Raw genomic sequence first — 13657 nt, 5'->3', positions numbered from 1 at the left:
GAAGTTAAGTTGAGGGAGGACAAAAACATTTTATGAGCATTGCCTTATTTCTATTACAGCATATTGGATGAATCTCATTCATTCACCCAGTTCAATGTAACATCGATGGGTTTAGGCTACTACATGATAATCTAATTTTCCCGATACCCGTCATGAGGTTGCTATAACCTAGCCTAGCCGACCTGCACACATGTCGAGAGAAAATGTTTAGGTGACATTCAATACCGCCTTGCAAACTCTTGCGTGCATCTAGCTGATCTAAGGTGCAATCATTAGTCTAACAGTTTAACAAGAGAGTTTCTATTGGACAAATTCAGGTATGTTTATCACCGTTTCACTCTCTTTGCTTCCGTTTAAGAAATGTTTGTCAACAGAATCGGCGGAATGAATAACACCCCTGGTCAGGCATAAACACAGTTCACATTCATAGCAGCCACGTTGCATTCCTTCTCGCATCTATGTGCTCTCCTCTCACCTTTTTCCTTTGTTTGTGAACTTTAATGCACAACACATCAGCTGTATGTGACCAGGCGTAAAAACCTTTCCGCTAAACACATCCTACATCGTTGTCACAATATGTGACCAACCGGTTCAAATCAGTCTTATGTCGCATTTTAAATTGTGTTTTTTACATTGGATTAAAGCAGAGACTCAGCTACAAAGTTCTATATCATACCTTAAGGGAACATTTTGACATTTGCCATATGGTTAGTGAGAAAGTCCGCATTGCAAATGTACGGTCCCTTACTAGATGTCCGACAACGTTTCTAAAATTTGCGGATGGGGTCGGGCCGTGCGGCAGGGCCAGATCTTCCAGGAAGTCATCAAACGAACTCTCTCGGACATTCGGTTTCCATTTTATACAATTATCTAATTTTGGTCATTTTTCCGCTCTCCCTGTAAATTCCACAAGAGGGCGAATGGAATCATATTGCAAATGTACAAAACATCACCAATCACGACGTGGCCTTATCTCCTAAACGAAAAAGATTTTGAATACGAAACTTGGTGAGCATAGATTTGGCATAATGGGCAGTTTGCCCCGAACAAGATGACATCTAGGCCTCAACGGCTTTTGAGTTATGGCCATTTTTCTGGGATTAAAGGTCAAAAATGAAAATAGAGCAATAATTTTTCCACTTCACGTCAAAGTAATGGAACCTACGGTGTCAATAAAAAAAGAATCAGCAATGTCAAAAAAATAAAAAATTTAAGTTACAGATCCAGTTGCAGCGTGTTCATACAAATCTTTTTAAAGTGTGCTTCGGAGCTCTGCGAGATTTCTGTGATTTTCTGTGATTTTCTGAATTAACACACACTCACTAAACCCTCCGTAAATAAGTCAGTTCTTAACATACAGTGCCTTGCGAAAGTATTCGGCCCCCTTGAACTTTGCGACCCTTTGACACATTTCAGGCTTCAAATATAAAGATATAAAACTGTATTTTTTTGTGAAGAATCAACAACAAGTGGGACACAATCATGAAGTGGAACGACATTTATTGGATATTTCAAACTTTTTTAACAAATCAAAAACTGAAAAATTGGGCATGCAAAATTATTCAGCCCCCTTAAGTTAATACTTTGTAGCGCCACCTTTTGCTGCGATTACAGCTGTAAGTCGCTTGGGGTATGTCTCTATCAGTTTTGCACATCGAGAGACTGACATTTTTTCCCATTCCTCCTTGCAAAACAGCTCCAGCTCAGTGAGGTTGGATGGAGAGCCTTTGTGAACAGCAGTTTTCAGTTCTTTCCACAGATTCTCGATTGGATTCAGGTCTGGACTTTGACTTGGCCATTCTAACACCTGGATATGTTTATTTTTGAACCATTCCATTGTAGATTTTGCTTTATGTTTTGGATCATTGTCTTGTTGGAAGACAAATCTCCGTCAAGGTCTCAGGTCTTTTGCAGACTCCATCAGGTTTTCTTCCAGAATGGTCCTGTATTTGGCTCCATCCATCTTCCCATCAATTTTAACCATCTTCCCTGTCCCTGCTGAAGAAAAGCAGGCCCAAACCATGATGCTGCCACCACCATGTTTGACAGTGGGGATGGTGTGTTCAGGGTGATGAGCTGTGTTGCTTTTACGCCAAACATAACGTTTTGCATTGTTGCCAAAAAGTTCGATTTTGGTTTCATCTGACCAGAGCACCTTCTTCCACATGTTTGGTGTGTCTCCCAGGTGGCTTGTGGCAAACTTTAAACAACACTTTTTATGGATATCTTTAAGAAATGGCTTTCTTCTTGCCACTCTTCCATAAAGGCCAGATTTGTGCAATATACGACTGATTGTTGTCCTATGGACAGAGTCTCCCACCTCAGCTGTATATCTCTGCAGTTCATCCAGAGTCACCATGGGCCTCTTGGCTGCATCTCTTATCAGTCTTCTCCTTGTATGAGCTGAAAGTTTAGAGGGACGGCTAGGTCTTGGTAGATTTGCAGTGGTCTGATACTCCTTCCATTTCAATATTATCGCTGGCACAGTGCTCCTTGGGATGTTTAAAGCTTGGGAAATATTTTTGTATCCAAATCCGGCTTTAAACTTCTTCACAACAGTATCTCGGACCTGCCTGGTGTGTTCCTTGTTCTTCATGATGCTCTCTGCGCTTTTAATGGACCTCTGAGACTATCACAGTGCAGGTGCATTTATACGGAGACTTGATTACACACAGGTGGATTGTATTTATCATCATTCGTCATTTAGGTCAACATTGGATCATTCAGAGATCCTCACTGGACTTTTGGAGAGAGTTTGCTGCACTGAAAGTAAAGGGGCTGAATAATTTTGCACGCCCAATTTTTCAGTTTTTGATTTGTTAAAAAAGTTTGAAATATCCAATAAATGTCGTTCCACTTCATGATTGTGTCCCACTTGTTGTTGATTCTTCACAAAAAAATCGGGCACCGAATGAGCTATCGAGCCGAAACTCGGGATTCGGGGTCGCCTCACATAGGCCTATACATAATGTCAGAACTGGACCCGCAGCTAGAACGTAACTATGTGTTTTACGTTTTTATTATTTTTAAACTGAAGGTGCTGTGAATTATGGGTCTGCTCTGAAATGTGTGATAGTTGGCTTCTAAACGAGTTGGAAAAAGTGGGTGTGGTGTCAGATGGTATCAGTTTGGTGTCAGAATGACATCTAATTGACTGATGGACAGTGATTTGCTTGCTGACTTTTTTCCATTTGCAATATGTTTAAACAGAGAGGGACCATCACCAAAATGGCATTCTGAAATCAACACCAACAAGCGAGAGAAACCAGAAACACTGCCCGGCCATCCCGAGTTCATCGGGCTAGTCATTCCTGCAGGATTTTTGAGCATGACAAATTCGTGATGGTAAATGCCCATTGAAACATATTGCAAATGCACGTGCATTTTCAACAGTAAAAAACATCACCAAATGGACATGATGAAATCAACACAACGAGCGATGGAGAGGAACCACTATCACTGCCCGGCCATCCCGAGTTCATCAGGCCAGTCAATTTAGCATTTCTGCAGTATTTTTAAGCATGTCAAATTCATGATGGTACATGGCAAATGGGACATAACATCCTGATTTGGCACTTTGAAATCTTTCATATTGCATTTGGACATTTCTTATGGCATTTGGCCATAAAAAGTGACTTTTGACTTTGACTTTTGCCTTCCTATGAAATCATATTGAAAATGGACAAAACATATGCCTTATGCACAAGTAAAAAATAAAATAAAAATTATGATAATAAAATATGACTAAAGTATATTGATACAGTTCTTATACATGTGGAATTGACACAAAAATCAAAAGAATTTCGAAAAATGGTCCTTTTGACTTCCTGTGAAATCATATTGCAAATGGACAAAACACATGCCTTATGCACAAGTAAAAAATAAAAAATAAATTTTAAAAATGATGATGATAATAAACCATGACTAAAGTATGTTGATACAGTTCTTATACATGTGTAATTAACACAAAAATCGAAAGAATTTCGAAAAACGGTCCAGAAAGCACTTTTTTAACCTGTGAACCCGTGAATGGGACCGTTGTCATCATCTGACACTAATTAGCATAACGCAACGGACATAAATATTCCTAGAAAATGTTCCTATTCACGAAAATCACAAGTGAAATATATTGGACCACAGCTTAGCCTTTTGTTAATCACCCTGTCATCTTAGATTTTCAAAATATGCTTTACAGCCAACGCTAGACAAGCATTTGTGTACGTTTATCATAGCCTAGCATAGCATTATGCCTTGCTAGCAGCAGGCAACCTTGTCACGTAAATCAGAAAAGCAACCAAATTAAATTGTTTACCTTTGATGAACTTCGGATGTTTTCACTCACGAGACTCCCAGCCAAAGTTCATTTTTTCCCAAAATATTATTTTTGTCGGTGAAATAGCTCTGTTTGTTGTTCACGTTTGGCTGAGAAATCGCCCGGAAATCTCAGTCACCACAACTCCGAAAAATATTCCAAATTAGCTCCATAATATCGACAGAAACATGGCAAACGTGGTTTAGAATCCATCCTCAATGTGTTTTTCTAATATCTATTCGATAATATATCCGTCGGGACAATTCGGTTTTCACTAGGACCGATTGGAGTAATGGCTACCTGGAGTAATGGCTATTTTACGCGAGAATCTCTCTCGGAGCCACCATGTGACCACTTACGCAATGTGGCCGCCTACGGCTATTCTTCAACAGAAATGTGTAAAACTAAGTCTACTGTATCATACTCAAATTCCACTAATTTCAAAACTCGACATACACGTAATGTTAGCTAGCGAGCCAGCCAACACTTTAACTTGACATTAGGCTTATGCTGTTTTACTACACGATGCATTTTTTAAAAGTATGCGTTAGACAGGATAACCTAGACATACTGACCAGCTCAAATAGACAGACGCGTGCTATATGGCAGACCAATCCAAACTCATCTCTCTGCATGTCCAGCCCACTCATTATCTCAGCCAATCATGACTAGCGGGAAGGTTGCAGACTTTTTCTGTGGCTAAACCAACTAGGCTCGTAATTTAACAATTGTATTCATATTTGCAGATGGCATACAATATTGTTATTAAGGCACATGAAATTCACATGTTCGTGAAGGAATTTCTGCCAAAAAACGCATTTTGATAAAAAATTAAAAGTTTACGTTCAAACGGCTCTCCTAGTGACCCGCCACATACGCCAAGTTTCCTGAAACGAGTCGCATATTAGCTAAAGTAACGTCATAGTCAACATAGCTAAAATAACTATTAGTAACATGTTAGTAAACCCACTAAAATCATGCAGTAACGTTACAGTGTATAGTCAGGTAGCAGTTTAACAGTTACACCGGCGGGCCCCAGTGACAATAAATTAGTAATACTAAAAGCTTACCTTGACTTGGAAGAGTTCCAGTGTTGTGTTGGATAGTCATAGCCAGCTAGCTAACATAGCATCCCTCTGTTTAAGCAGGGTGTTTGAGTAGGCTTAACTAGCTTGCTGTTACGCTCGTCATTGGAAGGAGTAGACCAAGGTGCAGCGTGGTAGGCGTACATCTTTCTTTTATCGATGACACAAAAAAAGAATAAAAATACAAAACGAAATGCACAGTTCTGTAGGGCTGGAAAGCAACAGCACAAAAACAAGATCCCATCAACTACAGGTGGAAAACAGGCTGCCTAAGTATGATCCCCAATCAGAGACGACGATAGACAGCTGCCTCTGATTGGGAACCATACCCGGCCAACAAAGAAATAGAAAACATAGATTGCTCACCCTAGTCACACCCTGACCTAACCAAATAGACAATTAAAATGATCTCTAAGGTCAGGGTCGTGACACTTGCTGAACTTTCTAGCTAAGTAAGTGAAACTGAAACTGAAAAAAAATGACAATCTCTATCTCTCTCTTGCCTCTCCTTCATTTTAAAGAAATTCAAATTTGTTCATAACTGTTCAACAGTTATATTCAGTTATGTTCAACTGTTCATAACTGTTCTTTCTCTCTCTTTAAGTTAACTACTCGCTGCAGTTTATGCACTGCTGTGTTAGCTAGATGTATCTTGTGCTTTCAGTACTAGATTCATTATTTGATCATTTGATTGGGTGAACAACATGTAAGTTCATGCTGCAAGAGCTCTGATAGGTTGGAGGACGTCCTCCAGAAGTTTTTATAATTACTGTGTAAGTCTATGCAAGAGGTGAGAACCATGAGCCTCCTAGGTTTTGTATTGAAGTCGAATATACCCAGAGGAGGACAGAAGCTAGCTGTCCTCCGGCTACACCATGGTGCTACTCTACAGAGAACTGTTGAGGCTACTGTAGACCTTCATTGCAAAATAGTGTGTTTTAAGAAATGATTTGGTGACGTGAATTTATTTAGCATAGTTTTATCTAAAAAGGACAACTTTTTAAAAATGTTTTACAATTTTTATTTTTATATGAAATTCACAAAGGATTTCCACTGGTGTGTGTGTGTGTGTGTGTGTGTGTGTGTGTGTGTGTGTGTGTGTGTGTGTGTGTGTGTGTGTGTGTGTGTGTGTGTGAATGCATTCTAACATGTGTGTGTTTCAGCTGGCAGGCCGGGGGTCCAGGAGGAGATCATTCATAACCTGGACTACTGTGACATCCTGGTGCTGGGGGAGGAGCTGAGGCCAGAGCAGGAGAGTCTCCAGCTGCAGCGTAGCACCCTGCTGGGGAAACACCTGGACGCCACCAACTCCACCTCCGGCATGTCTATATACGGTAAGTTAGCCATGTAAACGTCACATTTCCTGACCTCTAATCCCTATCTAACCTCTGACTCCTACCCCAACTCCAACTCCACCTCTGGCATGTCTATATACGGTAAGTTACCATGTAAACATCACATTTCCTGACCTCTAATTCCTATCTAACCTCTGACTCCTACCCCAACTCCAACTCTACCTCTGGCATGCCTCCATCTATGTTACCATGCAAACACTAAACCATAACCCCTATCTTCCTCTATAACCATAACGCCCATCTTCCTCTATATCGATAACCCCTATCTTCCTCTATATCCATAACCCCTATCTTCCTCAATATCAGTAACACATATCTTCTTCTATATCCATAACCCCTATCTTCCTCAATAACCATAACCCCTATCTTCCTCTATATCCGTAACCCCTATCTTCCTCTATATCCGTAACCCCTATTTTCCTCTATATCGATAACCCCATATCTTCCTCAATATCTGTAACCCCATATCTTCCTCTATATCCGTAACCCCTATCTTCCTATATATCTATAACCCCTATCTTACTCTATATCCATAACCCCTATCTTCCTCCAAATCCATAACCCCTATCTTCCTCTAAATCCATAACCCCTATCTTCCTCTATAACCATAACCCCTATCTTCCTCTATATCTATAACCCCTATCTTCCTCTATATCCATAACCCCTATCTTCCTCTATATCCATAACCCCTATCTTCCTCTATAACCATAACCCCTATCTTCCTCTATATCCATAACCTCTATCTTCGTCTAAATCCATAACCCCTATCTTCCTCTATAACCATAACCCCTATCTTCCTCAATATCTGTAACCCCTATCTTCCTCTATAACCATAACCCCTATCTTCCTCTATAAACATAACCCCTATCTTCCTATACATATATAACCCCCATCTTCCTCTGTATCCATAACCCCCATCTTCCTCTATATCTATAACCCCTATCTTTCTCAATATCTGTAACCCCTATCTTCCTCTATAACCATAACCCCTATCTTCCTATATATATAACCCCCATCTTCCTCTATATCCTTAACCCCTATCTTCCTCTAAATCCATAACCCCTATCTTCCTCTATAACCATAACCCCTATCTTCCTCTAAATCCATAACCCATATCTTCCTCTATAACCATAACCCCTATCTTCCTCTATATCTATAACCCCTATCTTCCTCTATATCCATAACCCCTATTCCTCTATAACTATAACCCCTACCTTTCTCTATATCCATAACCCCTATCTTCCTCTATATCCATAACCCCTATCTTCCTCTATAACCATAACCCCTATCTTCCTCTATAAACATAACCCCTATCTTCCTCCATATCCATAACCCCTATCTTCCTCCATATCCATAACCCCTATCTTCCTCCATATCCATAACCCCTATCTTCCTCTATAACCATAACCCCTATCTTCCTCAATATCTGTAACCCCTATCTTCCTCTATAAACATAACCCCTATCTTCCTATACATATATAACCCCCATCTTCCTCTATATCCATAACCCCTATCTTCCTATATATCTATAACCCATATCTTCCTCTATAACCATAACCCCATCTTCCTATATATATATAACCCCCATCTTCCTCTATATCCATAACCCCTATCTTCCTCTAAATCCATAACCCATATCTTCCTCTATAACCATAACCCCTATCTTCCTCTATAACCATAACCTCTATCTTCCTCTATATCTATAATCCCTATCTTCCTCTATATCCATAACCCCTATTCCTCTATAACTATAACCCCTACCTTTCTCTATATCCATAACCCCTATCTTCCTCCATATCCATAACTCCTATCTTCCTCTATAACCATAACCCCTATCTTCCTCTATATCCATAACCCCTATCTTCCTCTATATCCATAACCCCTATCTTCCTCTATATCCATAACCCATATCTTCCTCTATAACCATAACCCCTATCTTCCTCTAAATCCATAACCCCTGATCTATGATACTGGTAGTGACCATAGGAATGTGTCCACCATCTCTCTCAGGTGTGGACTCCATGTCCAATTATGAGCAGGTGATCAGGCAGGTGCATTACCACAACTGGCACCCCGCCCAGACCCCAGACAGGAAGTTCCGTCTCACCTGCTCTGAGCTAAACGGACGCTACACCAGCAATGAGTTCACCCTGGAGGTCAGTGGACTAGAGAGAGGAACGATAAAAATACAGGAATTCCAATGTTCCTGTGCTTCCAGAAATTATAATTGATTAAACATTTCCTGCCCTTAGACCCTTAGCCTTTTCAACTTGCTCTTCCCAGAACATTTCTGACGGTTCTGTGTGTAATAGTCCTTATTTGCAATATACTCTTATATTTTCTGAGACATGTATTATACCTGTAACCTTGCTCTCTATTCTTGCCCCGCCCAGATTAGTGTACTCCACAAATCAGAGGCTGGGGAGCATGTCAATCACATGGTAGCCCCGTCCCAGTACATGCAAGTTGTTCCTCATCTGGCCATGGTCCACAGTCTATACCCCACACACGGTCCAGGTAAGACTATAGAATCATCAGTCTATACCCCACACACAGCTCAGGTAGGACTTACCATAGGATAATTCTGTTCCAGCCCAACACACCTTTTAACACACCTCTGTGTCTGTTTGTATGTGTGTATGTGTGGTGTGCGTGTGTGTGAGAGAGAGAGAAACTGGACTACAGTGCTATTGGAGAATGGGGAGGACTCTGTGTGCATGTGTAAATAGCTACTATTATTGAACACACAGAGAGAGAGAGAGCGAGAGGAAAACATACAGCGTTTAAAATCCATGTAAACAAACAACAAGTGTGCGGTTTAAACAGGCAAAAGAAACACATCTCTTCCCACAGGGCCGTGTGGTGAGACAGGGATGCAGCTTAAGCCCCACCCTCTTCAACATACAGTGAGGGGAAAAAAGTATTTGATCCCTTGCTGATTTTGTACGTTTGCCCACTGACAAAGAAATGATCAGTCTATAATTTTAATGGTAGGTTTATTTGAACAGTGAGATACAGAATAACAACAACAAAAATCCAGAAAAACACACGTCAAAAATTTTATAAATTGATTTGCATTTTAATGAGGGAAATAAGTATTTGACCCCTCTGCAAAACATGACTTAGTACTTGGTGGCAAAACCCTTGTTGGCAATCACAGAGGTCATACGTTTCTTGTAGTTGGCCACCAGGTTTGCACACATTTCAGGAGGGATTTTGTCCCACTCCTCTTTGCAGATCTTCTCCAAGTCATTAAGGTTTCGAGGCTGACGTTTGGCAACTCGAACCTTCAGCTCCCTCCGCAGATTTTCTATGGGATTAAGGTCTGGAGACTGGCTAGGCCACGCCAGGACCTTAATGTGCTTCTTCTTGAGCCACTCCTTTGTTGCCTTGGCCATGGGTTTTGGGTCATTGTCATGCTGGAATACCCATCCACGACCCATTTTCAATGCCCTGGCTGAGGGAAGGAGGTTCTCACCCAAGATTTGATGGTACATGTCCCCGTCCATCGTCCTTTTGATGCAGTGAAGTTGTCCTGTCCCCTTAGCAGAAAAACACACCCAAAGCATAATGTTTCCACCTCCATGTTTGACAGTGGGGATGGTGTATTGGGGTCATAGGCAGCATTCCTACTCCTCCAAACACGGCGAGTTGAGTTGATGCCAAAGAGCTCCATTTTGGTCTCATCTGGCCACAACACTTTCACCCAGTTGTCCTCTGAATAATTCAGATGTTTATTGGCAAACTTCGAGACAAACTTCGGGGCATGTATATGTGCTTACTTGAGCAGGGGGACCTTGCGGGCGCTGCAGGATTTCAGTCCTTCACGGCGTAGTGTGTTACTAATTGTTTTCTTGGTGACTATGGTTCCAGCTGCCTTGAGATCATTGACAAGACCCTCCCATGTAGTTCTGGGCTGATTCCTCATGATTCGCATGGTTCTCATGATCATTGCAACTCCACGAGGTGAGATCTTGCATGGGGCCCCAGGCCGAGGGAGATTGACAGTTCTTTTGTGTTTCTTCCATTTGCGAATAAATACACCAACTATTGACACCTTCCCACCAAGCTGCTTGGCGATGGTCTTGTAGGTCCATTCCAGCCTTGTGTAGGTCTACAATCTTGTCCCTGACATCCTTAGAGAGCTCTTTGGTCTTGGCCATGGTGGAGAGTTTGGAATCTGATTGATTGATTGCTTCTGTGGACAGGTGTCCTTTATACAGGTAACAAACTGAGATTAGGAGCACTCCATTTAAGAGTGTGCTCCTAACCTCAGCTCATTACCTGTGTAAAAGACACCTGGGAGAAGGAAATATTTCTGACTGAGTGGGGGTCAAATACTTATTTCACTCATTAAAATGCAAATCAATTTATAACATTTTTGACATGCGTTTTTCAGGATTTTTTTTCTCTCTCTGTTAAAATAAACCTACCATTAAAATTATAGACGGATCATTTCTTTGTCAGTGGACAAACTTACAAAATCAGCAGGGGATCAAATACTTTTTTCCCTCACTGTATATATCAATGAATTGGCGAGGGCACTAGAACAGTCTGCAGAACCCGGCCTCACCCTACTAGAATCTGAAGTCAAATGTCTACTGTTTGCTGATGATCTGGTGCTTCTGTCACCAACCAAGGAGGGCCTACAGCAGCACCTAGATCTTCTGCACAGATTATGCCAGTCCTTGGCCCTGACAGTACATCTCAGTAAGACCAAAATAGTGGTGTTCCAACAAAGGTTCAATCACAACGACCAGAAATACAAAATACCATCTTGACACCGTTGCCCTAGAGCACACAAAAACTATACATACAGTGCCTTGCGAAAGTATTCGGCCCCCTTGAACTTTGCGACCTTTTGCCACATTTCAGGCTTCAAACATAAAGATATAAAACTGTATTTTTTGTGAAGAATCAACAACAAGTGGGACACAATCATGAAGTGGAACGACATTTATTGGATATTTCAAACTTTTTTAACAAATCAAAAACTGAAAAATTGGGCGTGCAAAATTATTCAGCCCCTTTACTTTCAGTGCAGCAAACTCTCTCCAGAAGTTCAGTGAGGATCTCTGAATGATCCAATGTTGACCTAGATGACTAATGATGATAAATACAATCCACCTGTGTGTAATCAAGTCTCCGTATAAATGCACCTGCACTGTGATAGTCTCAGAGGTCCGTTAAAAGCGCAGAGAGCATCATGAAGAACAAGGAACACACCAAGCAGGTCCGATATACTGTTGTGAAGAAGTTTAAAGCCGGATTTGGATACAAAAAGATTTCCCAAGCTTTAAACATCACAAGGAGCACTGTGCAAGCGATAATATTGAAATGGAAGGAGTATCAGACCACTGCAAATCTACCAAGACCTGGCCGTCCCTCTAAACTTTCAGCTCATACAAGGAGAAGACTGATCAGAGATGCAGCCAAGAGGCCCATGATCACTCTGGATGAACTGCAGAGATATACAGCTGAGGTGGGAGACTCTGTCCATAGGACAACAATCAGTCGTATATTGCACAAATCTGGCCTTTATGGAAGAGTGGCAAGAAGAAAGCCATTTCTTAAAGATATCCATAAAAAGTGTTGTTTAAAGTTTGCCACAAGCCACCTGGGAGACACACCAAACATGTGGAAGAAGGTGCTCTGGTCAGATGAAACCAAAATCGAACTTTTTGGCAACAATGCAAAACGTTATGTTTGGCGTAAAAGCAACACAGCTCATCACCCTGAACACACCATCCCCACTGTCAAACATGGTGGTGGCAGCATCATGGTTTGGGCCTGCTTTTCTTCAGCAGGGACAGGGAAGATGGTTAAAATTGATGGGAAGATGGATGGAGCCAAATACAGGACCATTCTGGAAGAAAACCTGATGGAGTTTGCAAAAGACCTGAGACTGGGACGGAGATTTGTTTTCCAACAAGACAATGATCCAAAACATAAAGCAAAATCTACAATGGAATGGTTCCAAAATAAACATATCCAGGTGTTAGAATGTCCAAGTCAAAGTCCAGACCTGAATCCAATCGAGAATCTGTGGAAAGAACTGAAAACTGCTGTTCACAAATGCTCTCCATCCAACCTCACTGAGCTCGAGCTGTTTTGCAAGGAGGAATGGGAAAAAATGTCAGTCTCTCGATGTGAAAAACTGATAGAGACATACCCCAAGCGACTTACAGCTGTAATCGCAGCAAAAGGTGGCGCTACAAAGTATTAACTTAAGGGGGCTGAATAATTTTGCATGCCCAATTTTTCAGTTTTTGATTTGTTAAAAAAGTTTGAAATATCCAATAAATGTCATTCCACTTCATGATTGTGTCCCACTTGTTGTTGATTCTTCACAAAAAAATACAGTTTTATATCTTTATGTTTGAAGCCTGAAATGTGGCAAAAGGTCGCAATGTTCAAGGGGGCCCGAATACTTTCGCATGGCACTGTACCTTGGCCTAAACATCAGCGCTACAGGTAACTTCCACAAAGCTGTGAACGATCTGAGAGACAAGGCAAGAAGGGCTTTCTATGCCATCAAAAGGAACATAAAATTCGACTTACCAATTAGAATCTGGCTAAAAATACCTGAATCAGTTATAGAACCCATTGCCCTTTACGGTTGTGAGGTCTGGGGTCCGCTCACCAACCAAGAATTCACTAAATGGACCAACACCAAATTGAGACTCTGCATGCAGAATTCTGCAAAAATATCCTCTGTGTACAACGTAAAACATCAAATAATGCATGCAGAGCAGAATTAGGCCAATACCCGCTATTTATGAAAATCCAGAAAAGAGCCATCAAATTCTACAACCACCTAAAAGGAAGCGATTCCCAAACCTTCAATAACAAAGCCATCACCTGCAGAGATATGAACCTGGAGAAGAGTCCCCTCAGCAAGCTGG

General features: G+C 41.2%; 1 protein-coding gene across 1 annotated transcript in view; it reads left to right on the top strand.

The window, feature by feature from the left end:
- LOC115141311 (calsyntenin-2-like) overlaps positions 1–13657 on the top strand; it is a 584100-nt gene that overhangs the window by 561795 nt on the left and 8648 nt on the right. Inside the window, exons 13-15 of the mRNA XM_065000494.1 lie at positions 6561–6731; positions 8763–8908; positions 9146–9269. Coding sequence (XP_064856566.1) covers positions 6561–6731; positions 8763–8908; positions 9146–9269 — 441 coding nt within the window. The remainder of the gene's footprint in view (positions 1–6560; positions 6732–8762; positions 8909–9145; positions 9270–13657) is intronic.

Source organism: Oncorhynchus nerka, linkage group LG14 (assembly GCF_034236695.1).
Source record: "Oncorhynchus nerka isolate Pitt River linkage group LG14, Oner_Uvic_2.0, whole genome shotgun sequence".
Taxonomy (NCBI): Eukaryota; Metazoa; Chordata; class Actinopteri; order Salmoniformes; family Salmonidae; genus Oncorhynchus; species Oncorhynchus nerka.
Note: the sequence above shows the minus strand (reverse complement) of the source record. Positions and strands in the feature narration are given on the sequence as shown.